Source organism: Macaca mulatta, chromosome 7 (assembly GCF_049350105.2).
Source record: "Macaca mulatta isolate MMU2019108-1 chromosome 7, T2T-MMU8v2.0, whole genome shotgun sequence".
NCBI classification, from domain to species: domain Eukaryota; kingdom Metazoa; phylum Chordata; class Mammalia; order Primates; family Cercopithecidae; genus Macaca; species Macaca mulatta.
Window position 1 is genome coordinate 20264322 of NC_133412.1, and position 21387 is coordinate 20285708.

The 21387-nt window shown below is 38.3% G+C and overlaps 1 protein-coding gene across 4 annotated transcripts in view; it reads right to left on the reverse strand.

Moving 5' to 3' along the window:
* Positions 1 to 21387, reverse strand: part of TTBK2 (tau tubulin kinase 2) — a 169224-nt gene that overhangs the window by 105811 nt on the left and 42026 nt on the right. The window contains exon 3 of one of the 4 annotated variants that reach the window (XM_077939168.1): positions 18651 to 18736. The exons of 1 other annotated variant lie outside the window; for it this stretch is intronic. In XM_077939168.1, the coding sequence (XP_077795294.1) occupies positions 18651 to 18681 (31 nt within the window). In that variant the 5' untranslated portion in view covers positions 18682 to 18736. Of the gene's footprint in view, positions 1 to 17486; positions 17678 to 18650; positions 18799 to 21387 lie in introns of those variants that run through there. 2 more of the 4 variants (XM_015142040.3, XM_028850793.2) reach the window with 2 other exon arrangements.

Below are 21387 nucleotides of genomic sequence, written 5' to 3' on the forward strand. Positions count from 1 at the left end.
TACGTCTTCTATTCCCTTGCTAAGATTGTCTATCTTTCTGCTCATTCTTGGAGCAAAGTCATAATAGCTGATTTAAAGTCTTTTAAACGTAATTTTAACATCTGTATGATCCCGGCACTGGCATCTACCTTTTTCTATACGAGTTGAGATTTGTCTGATTCTTTCTAAGCTAAGTGATTCCAGGTTGTATTCTGGACATTTTGAACATTATGTTATGAGACTCTAGGTCTTGTTCAAGTCCCACCAAGAATGTTGGTATTTTTGCTTTAGCCAGTAATTGACCCAGTTGAGTTCATGCTTCAAGTTCTGACCAGCCTTCTGTAGGTTGTATTTCTAATGTCAATTCAGTTTTCAAAGCCTTTGCAGTTATATTTAACGTGTTCCATAAGTACTCCACGCAGTTTCCAGTGTGGGATGTGGGCAATAGTCTATCCCATAATTCAGTTCTCAAAGTCCGTATGTGCTGTTTAGGATTGGACCCATGCATGCACAGACTGGAGGTCAGCTCAGGAGTCCAAAAGCAACTTTAGGTGGTCAGTTTCCCAAGTTCCTCCCTTATCTACAATCTTTCATTTCACTGGGGCTCCCCTTTTCCAGTCTTCCAGCAGAACTCTGGGGCTTTATTAACACCACTCTGCAGAGTACTTCCCATGACTGTGCTCACATCAGGCAAGGCCAAGCAACAGAACAGCAGAGGGAGAAAAAAAGCAGTGGGGATTTGCCCAATTCTTTCCAGACCATAGCTCCTCCAATCTGAGAAGAAGAATCCTCTCCCTCTATTTTAGGCTTTTGCCTGCCCCCATTGAGTCCACTGTCAAGGATTGTTTGAGGCCTGGGTGTAAGAGAATAAATAAAAAGAGAGAAAGATGTAGGATTTCCATGCTTTCTCTGGGCATTAGGAGACCCCTTTCCTCCTCCTCGAGTCAGAACTAGAAGACTTCTCTCGATGCATTTTCTGTCCATGTCAATGCTCACTTCCAAGTTGCAGGACACATTAAGTTCAGGCTGGGGCATACTGGAAGAAAAAAATGGTAAACTCACTGCTGGTTCAATGGTACTTTGAATTCTGGTCTTCTTCCCCAGTCTGTCTCCTACAATTTACTTTTCAGAGGCCTCAAATAGCCACTCCAAGAATTTTGCCCAGGTTTTTAGCTGCATTCAGTGGGAGAGACAGAGTGAAGTGCGCTGACTCCATCTCATCTGGAACCAGAACCTGGACTACTGTTTTTCTTAACAAACTTTGTAGAACTGATTATTTTAAACTACTTGTATAACCTGGAACTTAATTAAAAATTAAAAATAAATCCTATAATAATCTTATTGAGGTAGAGGGGAAAAGCTAGTAGAATCACATTTTTTAAAAGCACATAAACTTTTGGACATTATATGTACGTGAAAAAAGGTGAAGTTCTTAATTGTACTTTGCTTGTTATATTTGAATCTTGTTTTACCTGTGGACTTTCATAAATATTAGGACGATTACACATTTTTTAAAAAGAAGAATAAAAAAAGCAGGAATTACCCAAAGTGTGAGAAAAAGGAAGCAGTTTGCAGATGAGAGGCTGTAAGCCTCAAGAAACTGAAAATATGGCTGGGCGCTGTGGCTCACGCCTGTAATCCCAGCACTTTGGGAGGCCGAGGCAGGTGGATCATGAGGTCAGGAGATCGAGACCATACTGACTAACATGGTGAAACGCCATCTTTACTAAAAATAAAAATAATTTAGCCGGGCGTGGCAGCGGGCACCTGTAGTCCTAGCTACTTAGGAGGCTGAGGCAGGAGAATGGCGTGAACCCGGGAGACAGAGCTTGCAGTGAGTGGAGATCATGCCACTGCACTCCAGCCTGGGCAACAGAGCGAGATTTCGAGAAGAGAGAGAGAAAGAAAGAAAAGAAAGAAAGAAAGAAAAGAAAGAAAGAAAGAAAGAAAGAAAGAAAGAAAGAAAGAAAGAAAGAAAGAAAGAAAGAAAGAAGGAAAGAAGGAAAGAAGGAAAGAAAGGAAAGAAAGGAAAGAAAGGAAAGAAAGGAAAGAAAGGAAAGAAAGGAAAGAAAGGAAAGAAAGGAAAGAAAGGAAAGAAAGGAAAGAAAGGAAAGAAAGGAAAGAAAGGAAAGAAAGGAAAGAAAGGAAAGAAAGGAAAGAAAGGAAAGAAAGGAAAGAAAGGAAAGAAAGGAAAGAAAGGAAAGAAAGGAAAGAAAGGAAGGAAGGAAGGAAGGAAAGAAGGAAAGAAGGAAAGAAAGAAAGGAAAGAAAGGAAAGAAAGGAAAGAAAGGAAAGAAAGGAAAGAAAGGAAAGAAAGGAAAGAAAGGAAGGAAGGAAGGAAGGAAAGAAGGAAAGAAAGAAAGAAAGAAAGAAAGAAAGAAAGAAAGAAAGAAAGAAAGAAAGAAAGAAAGAAAAGAAAAGAAAAGAAAGAAAGAAAGAAAGAAAGAAAGAAAGAAAGAAAGAAAGAAAGAAAGAAAGAAAGAAAGAAAGAAAAACTGAAAACAGTTCAGGAAGACCAGCACTCTGGGTATAAGCCCAACATTTTCGACAGAAAAAGGAGAAGCAGCAGGCAGGGATCAGTTCAGTGTTTTGTATGCCATGTTACGGTGTGTGGATTTTACATGAGAAAAAGAAGATTATGAATAGTTTTTAGCAAAGGCTGGGGAGTGACATAACTGTTAGTATGTTAGAAGGATCACTCTTGCCGCAAAACATTAAGGTGAATAGAAAGTAAATCTTAGTGACTGAATTTAAGGGAAACAATGAGTTGCAGAATAGCATATATAGTTTGATTCCATATGTTGTTGTGGAAGGTGGGTAATGGAGGGGGATTTTATATACACATACATAAACATATGGATGATTATATATTATGATAGACGATTATATGTGTGTGTGTACATATGTGTGTATATATACATATCTAGACATAGATATATAGAGCTGATTATAATATGCATAGAACATTTCCGGAAAATACACAGGAAACCGGTAACAGTAGTTAACTGTGGAGAAGAAGGCGAAGGGCTTAAAGGAAACTTACTTCTCACTTTATTTCGTTGTGTTGATTTTTAGGTTTCTTATTGTGACCATTTACACTCTTAAAAAGGTTTATTAGTGAAATGGAGGGAGAGCCTATGCACAAACTGGATATTAGTTATATATGAATGATATTAAAACAAGATAAAGTATCAATGAGCCTAATATTCAGTAGACTGTTCTAGCATATCGTTAGCACTCAAACACTACTATAGATGTCCTGACATAGAAGATATTACCAACTTTTTTTTTTTTTTTTTTGAAATGGAGTCTTACTCTGTCACTTAGGCTGGAGCGCAGTCACACGATCTTGGCTCACTGCAACCTCTGCCTCCCAGGTTCAAGTGATTCTCCTGCCTCAGCCACCTGAGTAGCTAGACTACAGGTGTGCACCACTGTGCCCAGCTAATTTTTGTATTGTTAGTAGAGATGAGGTTTCACCATGTTGGCCAGACTGGTCTTGAACTCTTGACCTCAAGTGATCCACCCACCTCAGCCTCCCAAAGTGCTGGGATTACAGGCGTGAGCCACTGCACCCGGCCATTACCAACTATGTATACATTAAGTTCACAACACAAAATAGCTTTTAATTACATTACAATACAATGGGTATAAAGGGAAAAAGTAAAATATCTTCTCCTTCTCTGACCCCTCTGATTCTAATCACCTCAGGGTCTTCTTGAGCTATATGTGATTCCAAATGTTCTTTGTGCATATGGAGCATATATAAATATGTACATGTGTTTTCAGGTAAAGACATATACATTCTATTCCATTTCAAGGAAATAGACCTCTGCTCCTTGAAATAATCTAAATCTATTCTATTCTCTACGTGTCATTTTTCTAAACGAAAGAAGAGTAACGAGTAAACGAATCCCCAAGCCTACAGATAATGTTACATCTTCCAAGGAGAAAAATGTTAAAATGAACATACTCAACAGATAAAGTTCTCGGAGACCTCCACACACCCTTTGATGAAACAATGAACATCAACAAGGACAAGCAAAAGTTACTTTAGGAGAAAAAAAAATGCACAGGATGAAATAAACAAAAGAGTAGATTATATGTTATACATGAGGATAAAGGATGGAATGAAGGGTAAGGATATATCCCTAATCTTTCAGGTCCCAGTATGTAACTATTATTCTCTCCCACAAAAGGTCTCTGTGGAGCAATGTTCACAGTCTTCTATACTGGATAAACCAGTGATCTAATCCAGAAATTACATACTTCTTCTATTCTCATGACTGGGAAAAAGGAGTAGTCATACGTTGCAGCAGAAGATGGAGACTTTAAACAGGCAAGGCAGAACAGATGCAGTTGCTCTCCTGTAATAGTAACCCTTTTTCCCAACTCTCAGCTTGTGCTCTGTAGTCTAAAAGGCAAAAATAAAATCCAGGACCAATATTTCAGGGTAAAAAAAAAAAAAAAAAAAAAAAAAAAAAAAAAATCCCTGAAAATCAAAACAAAATCATTTCCCCTTCACAACCTATAAAGAAAAATGTAGTTTTCCTGAATTTATATGAGGCAAGACAAACTAATTCCCAAATATCTCAACTGAGAATAAAATTGTTTCATTATCAAACGATGACATTTATTGTTATTTTTTGGTATTAGTTGGACCTCCACTGACTTTACAGGATGGAAAGAAGAAAAGTTTTAAATAATTAAATAATCCTTTAATTAATTACCTTCTCACCCAAGGGAATAAACAGAAAAATATCAGTTCTACTCAGGACGGTACACTGAAAAATGAAAAAGTACAAGAGACGATGCTGATCACTCGCAGCATAAAGAACTAAGATGGAACAGAAGGGCCAAACAACTTTCTATTCAACCACTGACGTAAGTAGTGATTTTTAAATATAACCAACGTTGTCAGATTGAACATACTATGGAGGGAACACACATAAGAATAAATAAGCACTCCTGTAATCCCAGCTACTCAGGAGGCTGAGGCAGAAGAATTGCTTGAACCCGGGAGGTGGAGGTTGCAGGGAGCCGAGATGGCACCACTGCACTTCAGCCTGGGCAACAGTTCAAGGCTCCATCTCAAAAAAACAAAAAGAAAAGAAAAAGAAAGAATAAATGAGAAATCAGATCTACAGAATTTTTTTTTATTATTTATTTACTTAGACACGGGGTCTCACTCTGTCACCCAGGTTGGAACACAGTGGCATAATTATGGCTCACTGCAGCCTTGACCCCTGGGCTCAAGTGATCCTCCCACCTTAGCCTCTCAAGTAGCTGGGTCCACCAGTGCACATGATTACACCTGGCTAATTTTTTTATTTTTTGTAGAGACAGGGTCTCTCGCTATGCTGCTCAGGCTCATCTCATACTCCTGGCCTCAAATGATCCTCCTGCCTTGGCCTCCCAAAGTGCTAGGATTACAGATATGAGTCACTGCACCTGGCCTACACAATACTTTTAAAAGAAAAACATTTTGTTATGCTCAAGTAAATATGTATATCCAATTAGATGCCAGTGAATGATGTATAAACTTTTAAAGATCCCAAGAAGACTTCCTTTGATAAAAAGATACACTAAATATAAATACAGCAAGTCCTCATTTAATGTCATTGAGAGGTTCTGGGCTTTAAGCAAAACAACATGTAACGTAATTTGGTCCTTGAAAAAACTTATTGAGTTCAAAGTCATTATGTCATAACATTAGGGAGGAAAGAAAATTGGTTTTGTTATACACTGTTTCACTTAAAGTTGCAGTTTCCAAGAACCTATTGAGACTTAAGTGAGGACTTACTGTAACAGGAATTTTACAATATTCTGAATTCCTAAAACATTAAACCAACCTATAAGCAAGAGTTAAAAAAAAAAAAAAAAAAAAAAAAACTCAAATCCTTAAACCGAATGAAAATTTTCTGGAAGATCCAGGGGACTGTCTTCCATTATAATAAAGAGTTGACTCTCTATATGACACGGTCTTGAGACTCGGAGCCCCTAGTCATCGAAAGGTGACTATCAACGAGTATTTACAGCACTTTTCAGCAAATTATTCCAGAACCTCAATATTTATTTTTCTCACTCAGAAAAAAATCAACAATAAAGTTTATGAAGTAACTAACCAGAAAGGGAATAGGTATGTTATCCTATCTTCCCACACTAATTTACAAATATATGCTATAACTGAATATAAAGATACTTTGTGCTGTTATTTTGTCACTAAGCATAATATAAAAGTCAAGTTTAAATATACACAATCTCCGCCTTTTAAGAGGCCTACAACTTAAAAGAGAATACAAACTTTTTTTTTTCTGTTCTTTTTGTTTTGTTTTGTTTTTGAGACGGAGTCTTGCCGTCTCCCAGGCTGGAGTGCAGTGACGTGATATCGGCTCACTGCAAGCTCTGCCTCTCAGGTTCACGCCATTCTCCTGCCTCAGCCTCCTGAGTAGCTGGGACTAAAGGCACCTGCCACCACGCCTGGCTAATTTTTTGCATTTTCAGTAGAGACAGGTTTTCTCCGTGTTAGCCAGGATGGTCTCAATCTCCTGACCTCCTGATCCGCCTGCCTCGGCCTCCCAAAGTGCTGGGATTACAGGCGTGAGCCACCAGGCCCCACCAAGAATACAAATTTATTTATTTATTCATTTTTGAGATAGAGTCTCACTCTGTTACCCAGGCCAGAGTCCAATGGCGCAGTCTTGGCTCACCGCAACCTCAGGCCTCTTAGGTTCAAGTGATTCTCCTGCCTCAACCTCCTGAAGATTTATTTTTTTTTAAATACCATAAAACAAGTTGAAAAGTGCACAAGATAATAAACAAGGCAAAATACAGTCCTTATTAAAACCTATTGAGGGAAGTGTGTTAGCCCAATAGCAATTAGTACCCAGTGGTCATATTGTGGTCTCAACTGTTTCCCAATACAAGGAAACAGAGTTACTAGGAGAAACAGGGCTCCTGATTCCGAATACGACACAGAAAAAGTTTAAGGAACTTAAACGTTAGCTGGGTATTCTTTCTTTCTTTCTTTCTTTTTTTCTCTGAGATGGAGTTTCATTCTTGTTGCCCAGGCTGGAGTGTAATGGCAGATCTCAGCTCACTGCAACCTCTGTCTCCCAGGTTCAAGCGATTCTCTTGCCTCAGCCTCCCAAGCGCACCACGACGCCCAGCTAATTTTTTGTATTTTCAGTAGAGATGGGGTTTCACCATGTTGGCCAGGCTGGTCTTGAACTCCTGACCTCAGGTGATCCACCCACCTCAGCCTCCCAAAGTGCTGGGTTTACAGAGATGAGCCAGTGAGCTCAGCCTAAAGCTGGGTATTCTTATATCAGACAAAACAGAATTTAAACCAACAACAATCAAGAAGGACAAAGAAGGGCATTACATAATGATAACAGGTTCAATGCAATAAGACTTAACTATTCTAAATATATATGCACACTATTCTAAATATATATGCACCCAACATTGAAGCATCCAAATTCATAAAACAAGTTCTTCTTGACCTATGAAAAGACTTAGCCCCACATAGTGGGAGACTTCTACACCCCATTGACAGCATTAGACAAATCATCAAGGCAGAAAACTAACAAAGAAATTCTGAACTTAAACTCGACACTTAACCAATTAGACCTAATAGACATCTACAGAATACTCCACCCAATAACCACAGAATATACATTCTTCTCATCTGCACATGGAACATATTCTAAGATTGACCACATGCTAGGTCACAGAGCAAGTCTCAATAAATTCAAAAAATCAAAACCTAGCACTCTCAGACCACAGTGCAATAAAAAATAGAAATCAATACCAAAAAAATCTATAAAAACTACAAAAATACATGGAAATTAACCTGTTCCTAAGTAACTAATGTGTGAACGATGAAATTAAGGCAGAAATAAAAAAAAATCATTGAAATTAATGAAGACAGAGACAAAACTTACTAAAATATTTGGGATGCAGTTAAAGCAATGTTAAGAGGAAAGTTTGTAGCACTAAATGCCTTCATCAAGAAGTCAGAAAGATCTCAAATTAACAATCTAACATCTTGCATAGAAGAAATAGAAAAAAGAGAACAAACTAATCCCAAAGCTAGTAAAATAAAATAAATAACTAAAATCAGAGAAGAATTGAACAAAATTGAGACTCAAAAATCCATACAAAGGATCAATGAAATAAAGGGATAATTTGTTGAAAGAATAAACAAGATTGATAGACCACTAGCTACATTACCAAAGGGGGAAAAAAAGAGAAGATCCAAATAAGCACAATCAAAAATGCCAAGGATGACAACTGATCCCACAGAAATAAAAAAGATTCTCAGAAATTATTATGAACACCTCTAAGCACACAAACTAGAAAACCTAGAGGAAATGGATACATTCCTGGAAACACACAAACTTCTAATATTAAACCAGAAAGAAAGTGAAAACTTGAACAGACCAACAAGATTCAAAATTGAATCAGTAATGAAAAACCTACCAACCAAAAAAAAGCTCTGTATCAGATAGATTCACAGCCCAATTCTACCAGCTGCACAAAGAACTGGTATCAATCCTACTGAAACTATTAAAAAAAAAAGGGGGGGGGGGATGAGTGGCACCTCCCTAGTTCATTCTATAAAACCTGCATTAGCCTGATACCAAAATTTGGCAGAAAAACAACAAAAAGAGACAACTTCAGGCCAATATCCCTAATGAACACAGACACAAAAATCCTCAACAAAATACTAGCAAACCAAATCCAGCAGCACATCCAAAAGTTAATTCACCATGATCAAGTAGGCTTTATTCTTGGGATGCACAGTTGGTTCAACACATGCAAATAAAAAAATGTGATTCACCACATAAACAGAATTAAAAACAAAAACCACATAGTCATAGTCATCTCAATTACATGCAGAAAAAGCTTTTCAATAAAATCCAACATCCCTTCATGATAAATACCCTCAACAGACTATAAATACCTTTTATTTATATGATAAATACCTTTCAAACAGGCATCGAAAGAACATACCTCAAAATAATAGCTATCTATGGCCAGGCACGGTGGCTCACACCCGTAATCCCAGCACTTTGGGAGGCGGAGGCCGGGTGGATCACCTGAGGTCGGGAGTTCCAGATCAGCCTGACCAACATGAAGAAACCCCGTCTCTATTAAAAATCCAAAATTAGCCAGGCATGGTGGCGCATGTCTGTAATCCCAGCTACTCGGGAGGCTGAAGCAGGAGAATCGCTTGAACCCAGAAGGCAGAGGCTGCAGTAATCCAAGATCACACCATTACACTCTAGCCTGGGCAACAAGAGCAAAACTCTGTTGTGCCAAAAAAAAAAAAAAAAAAAATTAATAAAAATAATAGCCATCTATGACAAACCCACAGCCAACATCACACTGAATGGGCAAAAGCTAGAATCATTTCCCATGAGAACTGGAATAAGACAAGGATGCCTACTCTCACCACTCCTACTCAACATAGTATTGGAAATCCCAGCAAGAGGAATCAGGCAACAGAAAGAAATAAAAAGCATCCAAATAGGAAAAGAAGTCAAACTATCTCTCTTCACTAACAACATGATTCTATACCTAGAAAACCCTAAAGATTCCACCAAAAGGCCCCTAGAACTGATAAACAACCTCAGTGAAGTTTCAGTATACAAAACCAATGTACAAAAATCAGTAGCATTTCTATAGACTAATAATGTTCTAGCTGAGAGTCAAATCAAGAACACAAGCCCATTTAAATAGCCACCATAAAAGAATTAAAAAAAAAAAAAGAAAAACCTAGGAATACAGCTAACCAAGGAGGTAAAACATCTCTACAAGGAGAACTATAAAACATTGCTGAAAGAAATCAGAGACGACATAAATAAATGTTAAAACATTCCATGCTCATGGATTGGAAGAATTAGTATTGTTAAAATGGCCATACTACCCAAAGCAATTTACAGATTCAACACCATTCCTATCAAACTACCAATGTCATTTTTCAGAGAATTAGAAAAAAAAATTCTAAAATTCATATGGAACCAAAAAAGAACCCAAATATCCAAAGCAGTCTTAAGCAAAAAAGAACAAAGCATCACATTACCCAACCTCAAACTATACTATAAAGCAACAGTAATCAAAACAGCATGGTACTGTCTCAAAAACAGACACACAGACATGGAACAGGTTAGAGAACCCAGAAATAAAACCACACACCTATAACCATCTGATCTTTGACAAAAGTCAACTAAAGCAAGAAACGGGGAAAGGCCTCCCTATTCAATAAATGGTGCTGGGATAACTTGCTAGCCATATGCAGAAGACTGAAACTAGACCCCTTTCACCATATACAAAAATTAACTCAAGATGTGTTAAAAAATTAAATGTAAGACCTCAAAGTAAAAATTCCTACAAGAAAACCTAGGAAATACCTTTGTTGACACTGGCCTTGGCAAAAGCTTTTTGGCTAAGTCCCCAGAAGTAACTGCAATGATAACAAAAAATGACAGGTAGGACCTATTTGAACTAAAGAACTTTCATAAAGCAAAAGAAACTACCAACAGAGTAAACAGAAAACCTACAGAATGGGAGAAATTATTTGCAAACTATGTATCCTCCAAAGGTCTAACATTCAGAATTTATAAGAAACTTAAACAAATGAACAATAAAAAACAAATCACCCTATTGTAAAACAGGCAAAGGACAAAGTGAAATATTAAAGTGTTCAGAGAAGGCCGGGTGTGGTGGCTCATGCGTATCATCTCAGCACTTTGGGAGGCCAAGGCAGGCAGATCACCTGAGGTCGGGAGTTCAAAACCAGCCTGACCAACATGGAAAAAGCTGGTCTCCACTAAAAATACAAAATTAGCCAGGCGTAGTGGCACATGCCTGTAATCGCAAATACTTGGGAGGCTGAGGCAGGAAAATCCCTTGAATCCAGGAGGCAGAGGTTGCAGTGGGCCGAGATAGCACTACTGGACTCCAGCCTAGGCAACAAGAACAAAACTCCGTATCAAAAAAACAAAAAAAAAAAAGTGTTCAGAGAAAAACTCACCAACCTAGATCTGTACCCCCCGAAATTATCCTTCAAAAGTAAAGGAGAAATAGACTTTCTCAGACAAAAATTGAGGTAATTTTTTGGCGGTAGACTTCTCTTGCAAGACATATTAAAAGTTCTTTGGAGAGAAGGAAAGTAATATAGGGTAGAAACCCAGATCTGAAGAAGGAAAAAGTGAAGGCAACATAATAAATTATTTTTCTTATGCTTAATTGATCTAACAGGTAACAGTTTGCTCAAAATAATAATAGCAACAATGTATTGAATTATGTATGCTTATGTATATATTTTGCACATACAAATATATATATGCTTATGTATGCTGAATATATATGATGACTACAATGATATAAAGGACAGGAGGGAGAAATTAGGATAATTTTATTACAAGAAAATACCTTCACATTACCTTTGAAGTGGCATAGTGTTATTTGAAAGTGGACTTGGATTAGTTACAAATCTGTACTGCAAAATCTAAGGCAATCACTAAAAAAACTAAAAACAGAAGTATAATTGATATGTTAAGAAAGGAGAGAAGGCCAGGTGTGGTGGCTGTAATCCCAGCACTATGGGCGGCCGAGGTGGGTGAACTGATGGAGGTTAGGGGTTCGACCAGCCTGGCCAACATGAGACCAGCCTAGCCAACATGGTGAAACCGTGCCTCTACTAAAAATACAAAAACTAGCTGGGCATGGTGGCACACGTCTGTAGTCTCAGCTACTTGGGAAGCTGAGGTGGGAGGATCACTTGACCCCAGGAGGCAAAGGTTGCAGTGAGCCAGAGATTGCATCACTGGCACTCCAGCCTGGGCGACAAAGCGAGATTCTATCTAAAAACAAAAACAAAAACTACAAAAACAGAAAAATAAGACAAAACAACAACAACAACAACAGGCTGGGCACAGTGGCACACACCCTTGTAATCCCAGCACTTTGTGAGGCTGAGGCAGGAGGATCACTTGAAGCCAGGAGTTGGAGATCAGCCTGGGCAACATAGTGAGACTCTGTATCCACCAAATTTTAAAAAATTAGCTAGGCATGGCAGCACACACCTGTAGTCCCAGTTACTCAGGAGGCCAAAGCAAGAGGATCACTTGAGCCCAGGAGTTCAAAGCTGCAGTGAGCTATGATCACACCACTGCACTCTAGCCTGGGTGACGGAGTGAGACCCCATCTCAAAAAAGAAAAGAAACAAAGAACAAGACAACAAATAGAAAACAGTAACAAAAATGGTAGATATTAATCTATCTATACAAACAATCACTTCAAACATCAATGGTCTAAATGTACCAAATAAAAGAGACTGGACAGACTAAATCAAAAAACAAAACCCAATTGTATGTTGTCTACAAGAAACTCACTTTAAGTATGTAAATGCAAATAAAGTAAATGGATGTAAATTATATACCCTACTAATACTCAAAAGAAAGTAAATATTGCTATATTAATTTGACAGAGCAGGATCCATGTAAAAAAAATTGACAAGTATAAAGAAGGGCATCATAGCCAAGCACAGTAGCTTGCACCTGTAATCCCAGCTATTCAGGAGGCTGAGGCAGGAGGATCACTGAGGTCAGGGGTTCAAGACCAGCCTGAACAACCTAGTGAGTACATCCCCAAGAAAATTATAGTAATAATAACAAGAGTATTACATAATGATAAAGGGGTCAATTCTCTAAGAAGCCATATACTATGTGCCTAATAATATCTAGAAACATGCATGCATCTAACAACAGAGCTTCAAACTACATGAGGTAAAAAACAATAGAACTGTAAGGAGAAAGACGAATGCACTATTATAGCTGGAGACTTCAAAACTCTTCTGTCAGAAATGAACAGATCCAGCAGCCAGAAAATCAGTAAAGACACAGCTGAACTAAACAATACCATCAATTAACTAGATATAACTGACATCTACAGACTACTTAAGCCAACAACAGCAGAATACACATTATTCTCATGCTCATACAGAATATTCACCAAGACAGACCACATTCTGAGTGCTATAAAACATACCCTAACAAAATAATAGAAATCATACAATGTCTGCTCTCAGAACACAGTGGAATTTAACTAGAGATCAATATTAGAAAGACAACTGGAAAAATTCTGAAACACATGGAGATTAATACAACGCACTTCTAAACACATGAGTCAAAGAAGAACTATCACAAGAAGTTTTAAAATATTTCATGTTGAATAAAAATAAAACATAACATCAAAATTTCTGGGATGCACTGAAAACGGTGCTTGAAGGGAAATTTATAGCACTGAGTGCATGTAGTAGAAAAGAAAGATCTAAAATCAATAACCAAAGTTTTTACTTTAGGAAACTAGAAAGCAAATTAAAGCAGAAGAGAAGAAATAATAAAAATTAGAGCAGAAATCAATCAAATTAAACATAGAAAATCAATAGAGAAAATTCAAAACATTTGCAAAAGACCTATATGATAAAAGACTGATATGCAAATATTTGAATAATTCTAAAAACTCAACAATAAGAAAACAAACCACCTGATTTTAAAATCGGTCAAACACTTCTGACACCCCACCAAAGAAGATATACAGATGGCAAATAAGCACATGAAAAAGTGCTCCACATCACACATCATTAGAGAAACGCAAATTAATGACAATGAGATGTCACTACACACCTGTTAGATGACCAAAATCCAGAACACTGACAATACCAAATGCTGGTGAGCATGTGGAACTCTCATTCACTGCTGATGAGAATGCAAAATGATACAGCCACTTTGGAAGAAAATTTGGCAGTTTCTTATAAAACTAAACACGCTCTTATTATCAAATCCAGCAACAATGCTCTTTGGTATTTCCCCAAACAAGTAGAAAACTTTTCCCACACAAAAATCTGCACAGCAACCAAGATATCCCTCATTAGGTGAATGGATAAATGAACTGTGGTACCTCTAGACAATGGAATATTATTAAATGTTTAAAAAAATGACCTATCAAGCCATGAAAAGATGTGGAGGAAACTTAAGTGCACATTACTAAATGAAAGAAGCCAATAAATGTATGACTCTAAATATATGACATCTGGAGAAGGCAAAATTAAAGAGAAAGTAAAAAGATTAGTCATCACCAGAGTTTAGGAGGCAGGGAAACAGAGAGTACACATAGGATTTTTAGGGCAGTGAAAAGAGAGAGAGATGGTTCCTGACATACAATGGTTCAACTTACAATTTTTCAACTTAAACGGGTTTATCAGAACATAACCCCATCATAAGTTGAAGAGCACCTGTATACACATAATGGTGGATATATGTCATTACACATTCATCCAGACCCACAGAATGTTCAATAAGAGTGAATCCTATTGTAAAACTATGGGATCTCGGTGATAATGACGTATCAATGTAGGTTCATCAATTGTAACAAATGTACAGCTGTGGGGGATGATGATACTGAGGGAGTACATACATGTGAGAGGGCAGGCAATATGTAGGATACCTCTATACTTTCCTCTCAATTTTGCTGTGAACCTAAAACTGTCTTTTTTAAAAAGTATTTTAAAAATTAGAGAAAAAAGAAAATTTAATATTTGCCTGTCTCAGGCTGGGTGTGGTGGTTCACATCTTTAATTCCAACATTCTGGGAGGCCGAGGCAAGACGACTGCTTGAGCCCAGGAATTTGAGATCAGCCTGGGCAACATAGCTAGACTCTATGTCTCTACAAAAAAAAAAAAAAAAAAAAATTAGCCGAGTGTGGTGGCACACACCTGCGGTCCCAGCTACTCTGGAGGCTGAGGCCAGAGGACTGGTTGAGCCACAAGATCGAGGCTGCAGTGAGCTGTGTTTGGGCCACTGCACTCCAGCCTGGGCGACAGATAAATAAATAAATAAATAAATAAATAAATAAATAAATAATCTGCCTGTCTCACTTCAGGATTCTAGATGTGTACCAAATTCTATTAAGACTAGAATGGAAATCTAACTTTTTTAGAAGTACTGATGGTTCCTGAGGAACCATCATTTCACTATAGAAATGACTAATGATCAGATTTGAAATCAAAGGACAGAAGTTTTTTTTCTCTTACAGTGGCACTGTAAATCTATACTTTTTTATTTGAGACAGGGTCTGGTTCTGTCGCCCAGGCTAGAGTGCAATGGCACCTTCTTGGCTCACTGCAACCTCCGCCTACTGGGCTCAAGCGATTCTTATACCTCAGCCTCCAGAGTAGCTGAGATGACAGGCACACGCCACCACGCTTGGCTAAATTTTGAATTTTTTAGTAGAGATGGGGTTTTACCATGTCGCCCAGGTTGGTCTCAAATTCCCGACCTCAGGCGATCCACCCACCCTGGCCTCCCAAAGTGGTGGGTTTACAGGCATAAGCCACCGCGCCTGGCCTAAACTATACTTATTAAAAAGAAAATACAACACAACAACAACAACAACAACAACAAAAATTGGTGTGTTGAGATACAGCACAAGAGATCATGAAAACTGAGGAAAAAAACAACAAAAAAAATTTTTAATAAAAAAAGAAAATGGAGAAGTGAAGACAGGTAGGATATCATTATAAAACAATCATTTAAAGTGGAAGAAAAAGGAATCTAACAGATTAGAATGGCAATGACCACCTTTGCACAGTTTCAAAGCAAATAAACTGAAAAACAGAGGATGAAGATAATACAGCTGCAAACGGAGAGGGGAAAGAGACACACATAAATGTTTATACAGAGATGTATCTCTGAACAATACTGTGAATAAAAGGATAGGCTTAATAAGTTTTATGGCTCTACTTATTAGGAACACTTTAGAGAATAATAATAATAATAGGTATAGAAGTACTACCTAATAGGCTAATAAATAATTTAGTTTATAAGTAGATAAACATTAAAATACATTTGTAAAAACCAAGTAAAATTCAAGAGTCTTGGCCAGGTGTGGTGGCTCATGCCTGTAATCCCAACACTTTGGGAAGCCAAGATGGGAGGATTGTCTGAAGTCTGGAGTTAGCTGCCTGGCCAACATGGTGAAACTCCATCTCTACTAAAACTACAAAAAATCAGCTGGGCGTGGTGGCACCCACCTGTAGTCCCAGCTACTTAGGAGTCTGAGGCAGGAGAATCGCTTGAACCTGGGAGGCAGAGGTTGCAGTGAACTGATATCGTGCCACTGCGCTCCAGCCTGGGCAATAGAGCAAGACTCCAACTAAAAAAAAAAAAAATTCAAGAGTCTAGCTTGATTCATTGGAGAATTGCAGGTTACATCCAGAATGTTTCAGAAAGCTTTGAAAAGACAGTAATCTGATACAGCAGCATGGGGGAAGGTCACTCAGAAGAAAATATAGGGTGAAATGCTAAGGCCTTCACACTTTAGGGTCAAAGAGAAAGGAACATACTATTAATGAGAGTTTTGCCTGAACTGAGAAAATCTAGGGTTGTTAAGTACAGAAAAGACTGTGAGAAAGAAAATTGAGAACTGAGGGAATGTGAGAGCAGGCAGTATATGAATTTTGAGAAGAGGAATTGATTAAAAGGAACAGAATTAGGGGTCGGGCTAATTCATCATAAAATATCTTTTTATCTTGTTAAAAAAAAAAAAAAAAAATCCCGGCCAGGCGCAGTGGCTCATGTCTGTAATCCCAGCACTTTGGGAGACTGAGGTGGGCAGATCATGAGGTCAAAAGATTGAGACCACCCTGGCCAACATGGTGAAACCCCGTCTCTACTAAAAATACAAAAACTAGCTGGGTGTGGAGGCGTGTGCCTGCAGTCGGAGCTACTAGGGAGGCTGAGGCAGGAGAATCGCTTGAACCCCAGAGGCAGAGGTTGCAGTGAGCTGAGATCGTGCCACTGCACTCTAGCCTGGTGACAGATCGAGACTCTGACTCAAAAAAAAAAAAAAAAAAAAAAAAAAAACCCGTATCCCAGCTATCAAAAATTGAACATCAATTTAAAAATTAACTAATCCTATAAAGGGTTAGCCTCTGGTTAAATACCTTTTCCTTACACTCGGCCTTTTCATTGGGATCATTCAGTAAGAAGTCATTATGCCAACATGACAGCAAGAGCAGCTCAGCCCCATAAAAATGTTATCAGAATGGTCCAGATTACAAAGCACCCTCAACAAAATGAAGTTGTGAGGAATAAGTATGCAGAAGGCATAAGTTAGGAAGCCAAGAGAAGAGAGTCAAGGACTGCCTCACTGAAATAGGGACCAGAAGATTAAAAATCAATTTATTTTTGGAAAGTGAAGGGTTCTTAAGAATGAGATGTCATGCGTTTATAAGCAGATAGGAAAAATATTTTAGTTAATAACGTAAAAAATAAAATACAAGAAAAGGAGAGAGCTAGCATCCAAGGGTCTCTAACTCATTCATAAAAGGTACTAAACTGATCTTCAAGCTTTATAAAATAGAATCCTGAGTAAACCATAGTCAAATTAAGCAGGAGAACCTCCTGAAGGGGCAGCAAAGCTGTATCCTGCCTCACCTGGAAGCATCTCCTTGGGGCCAAGTAGGAGAAAGGTGAAGTGGCACTATCCACACCAAGCTGATGCTGACATACCCTTCATGGGCTTGCCTGAGAGTAACACAGGTATCCTGGGACCTGTGCAACCCAGGAAGATGTAGGTCTGGCTGTACCTGTGTGCAGCCTCTACACCATTGAGTTGAGAACAACAACTCAAGAGACATGGGGAGAAAATAGAAAAGGTCAGAAAAAGAGAGAGCCATCCTTTTACCTATTCTTTCTTCTCCAATTATTTATTTTTCTAGTATTGACAATGGGTGCTAATCTATCCACTGTTTTCCTGATTTACCATGTTGTGGAGAAGCTAAGTTTGAGCTAAAAATGACTATAAAACCAGAACTATAATTTTACTAGCATCATTCTCTAATCAAATGAGTCAACTGGTAGAGAAACGGATATGCCTGGGGCAAAGGAAAATGATCATCCCTATTTAATTTTGTTTCAGATCAAACATTTAAATATAAGTAATACCAGACAGTATGTCATTAAGCTGAGAATACAAAGGTGAACACAAACTAGCAATGTATTCAGGGTTTTATACCACTGGATTCATGTCAGAAAAAAAATTATTCATTTTTATAATAAAAACAAATGGGGCCCAAGTAGTAAAATGGACTTCAAAAATGACAACAGGGCCAGAAACAGATACTCTCTGAAACTGAAGTTAATATGAATCAACACATAATCAACAGTATTATTTTTAATCCATCCTGCAGTGTGATTTGAAGGCAGCTTCCTTACTGTGATTAAAACACATTTAACATCCAAAGACATGAGTAGAGACAACTCAGAGGCATTTGTTATTGGTAGTTTAAAAAAGAAAGGCAAATAGCAGACTTACGACAATACTTTCCAAAGCAGTAAAAATTCTGCTAATTCACACTCTCTCATCCTTACTCCATGAAAAGGAACTCCCAAAGCCCAATTATTCTAAGTAATTACATATTTCTACTACTACTAACTAGTTATAAAATTTCCAAGAGAAAAATGCTCAGCATATTTATACCCGGCTGACACCAGTACATTCAATTAGTACTCAAAGAATGTAATTAAGGTTCAGGAAGATACAAATAAATTATAAATTAACATACAAATCATAAATTGTATATTCTACAAAGGGCTTACCTTGCAGCTTTTTCAAAACAGCAACCTCCATTTTCAGAACTTGTTTTGGTTGTTGAGCTGATTCCACCTTCAGTGCAACATTCTCCCTGGTGAGCATGTCCAAGGCATCGTAAATTTCTCCAAAGCCCCCACCCCCAATCTTTCTCAACTGCACAGAAAATAAGAACACACACACTCAAAATTACTAGAAGATTCTAACTTGAAAGTAATTGATCTGTTATATTTAGAAAATGTATAATTTTACAATCTGTTTTATAAAATATTTCAATATTGTTAAATTAACTATGTATATGCCAAGAAAACATATGCCTGAAAATAACATCAAAACCTTTCCCCACAGGTTTATCCACAAAAAAGTAATGAAATTATTCCACCCACAAACAATTTTAAAATTTGGTTGACAGCCAGCATCAGAAATGTCACCAACAATACAGTATTTGAAAGAATCTCTTCCTACAAATGCCACTCAACAACCCGATTTGTTGTTTTAATTTTAAGGAAGACTTTTTAAACTATGAAATCCTGGCTGAGTGCAGTGGCTCACTCCTGTAATCCTAGCACTTTGGGAGGCTGAGGCGGGAGGCTCACTTGAGGTCAGGAGTTTGAGACCAGCCTGGCCAACATGGTGAAATCCCATCTCTACTAAAAAATACAAAAATTAGCCAGGCATGGTGGCACATGCCTGTAATCCCAGCTACTCAGGAGGCTGAGGCAATAGTAAGCCAAGATCCTGCCACTGCATTCCAACCTGGGTGACAGAGAGAGACTCCATCTCAAAGACGAAAAAAACAAAAAACACTACAAAATCACCCAGCCCTCTCACCACCACTTATCCTTTTCTCAGGGGTACCTAACAGGGCCCACAGAGCAGGCAGAGAACTCCAGTACCAAACTATCCCAGAATTCACTATACATCTATTTATTCATATACGAGTAAAAAAAAAATCAATTTAAGCAAGTTCAACAAACACTATTCTCTCTGATAAAATATGTGAGCTTAACTGGGGAATATGAGGATGCTGGTCTGAGTATCATAAGCAAGTTTTGAAGAGTCAGTGGCAACTGCACCTGTAGGCTCTGAAAGCTGGGTTGTGGGGGTAGATACTTCAAGCTAGATACAGCAATTATTTTCCATTTCCTGAAACTAGGTTGTCTCCTTATCACATTATCCAACATCCAGGATGTGATATAATGTAGGAAGTCATCATAGGCACAGGGTCCTAAATCCTAACCAGCTCAAGACGCCCCAGTTCCATGTTCGATCTCTTTCTCCACTTGATCATCACTGATTACTACATCTAGGTTAATTTATCTTCTGAATTTCTACAGTAATTATTTGTTTAATCATTCAATTAATCACTGTACCGGGCCATACCTCAGGTACCGGGCCAGGGCTCAGATATCACTTGTATTATTACCTTGTATTTTTCAAATTAAAGACCTGTCCATGAAATACCTTGTTTTTAAACTGTCATGTTGATTAACTTTCCATTGTCAATATCCTATCCTGTTACAGAGAAACTAAGCTTCTTCGAAGAGATGGCCATTTGTTCTATTCTATTTCCTTGTGTCCCCCAAAGCATTTGGCAAAGTGCTAACTTATAAATATAATCCTATACTTATTACTTTGCACATGTGAGCCATAACCCTTCTTTATTTTTATTTATTTATTTTTAATGTTTTCAGTTGGTAGTCTCACACTGTCTCCAGGGCTGGAGTGCAGTGACATGATCTTGGCTCACTGCAACCTCAGCCTCCCGGGTTCAAGCAATTCTCCTGCCTCAGCCTCCCCAGTAGCTGGGATTACAGGTGTGCGCCACCACGCCTGGCTAATTTATGTATTTTTAATAGAGATGGGGTCTCACCATGTTGGCCAGGCTGGTCTCAAACTCCTGATCTCAGGTGATCTGCCCACCTCTGCCTCCCAAAATGCTGGGATTCCAGGCGTGAGCCACGGCACCCGGCTGATCCTGCTTTATTGTCATTTGGTGATGGGAAAGGAATACTACATGAAACTCCAGGATAAGTTCAAGATTTTTAAAAAGTTCCAGAAGTGGCCAGGTGTGGTGGCTCACACCTGTAACCCCAGCACTTTGGGAGGCCGAGGCGGGCGGATCACGAGGTCAGGAGTTTGAGACCAGCCTGACCAACATGGAGAAACCCCGTCTCTACTAAAAATACAAAAATTAGTCAAGTGTGGTGGCGCATGCCTATAATCCCAGCTACTCAGGAGGCTGAGGCAGGAGAATCGCTTGAACTTGGGAGGCGGAGGTTGCAGTGAGCAGAGATCGTGCCATTGCACTCCAGCCTGAGCGACAGTGTGAGACTCTGCCTCAAAAAAAAAAAAAAGTCGCAGAAGCATTAAGTTAAATAAATTGTTCCTTCATGGGCCTTGATTGATATACTTATGATTCTTTATATTTTGCCCATTAAATAAAACCTAGTGTAGCTTTAAAACCTCATACACAGTACCAAACAGATTCCTTTCTAACTAAGGACTGGTAGAGGCAGCTTCATGTTTTACCTCACAAAAAAACCTTACTAAATGACAGAATAAAACAACTAGGCTGAAGTAAATGTTTTTGCTTCTTTGTCTATTTCTATCCCTATAATGCCATTTAAACATTAATAGAGCATTTTTTAATTGGCCTGACAAAGCCCTAAGAAATTATCAAGGTTTATGAGGCAAAGAGAGAGGCAGTTTAGTATGATTGGGGTACACAGATTACAGGAAGAA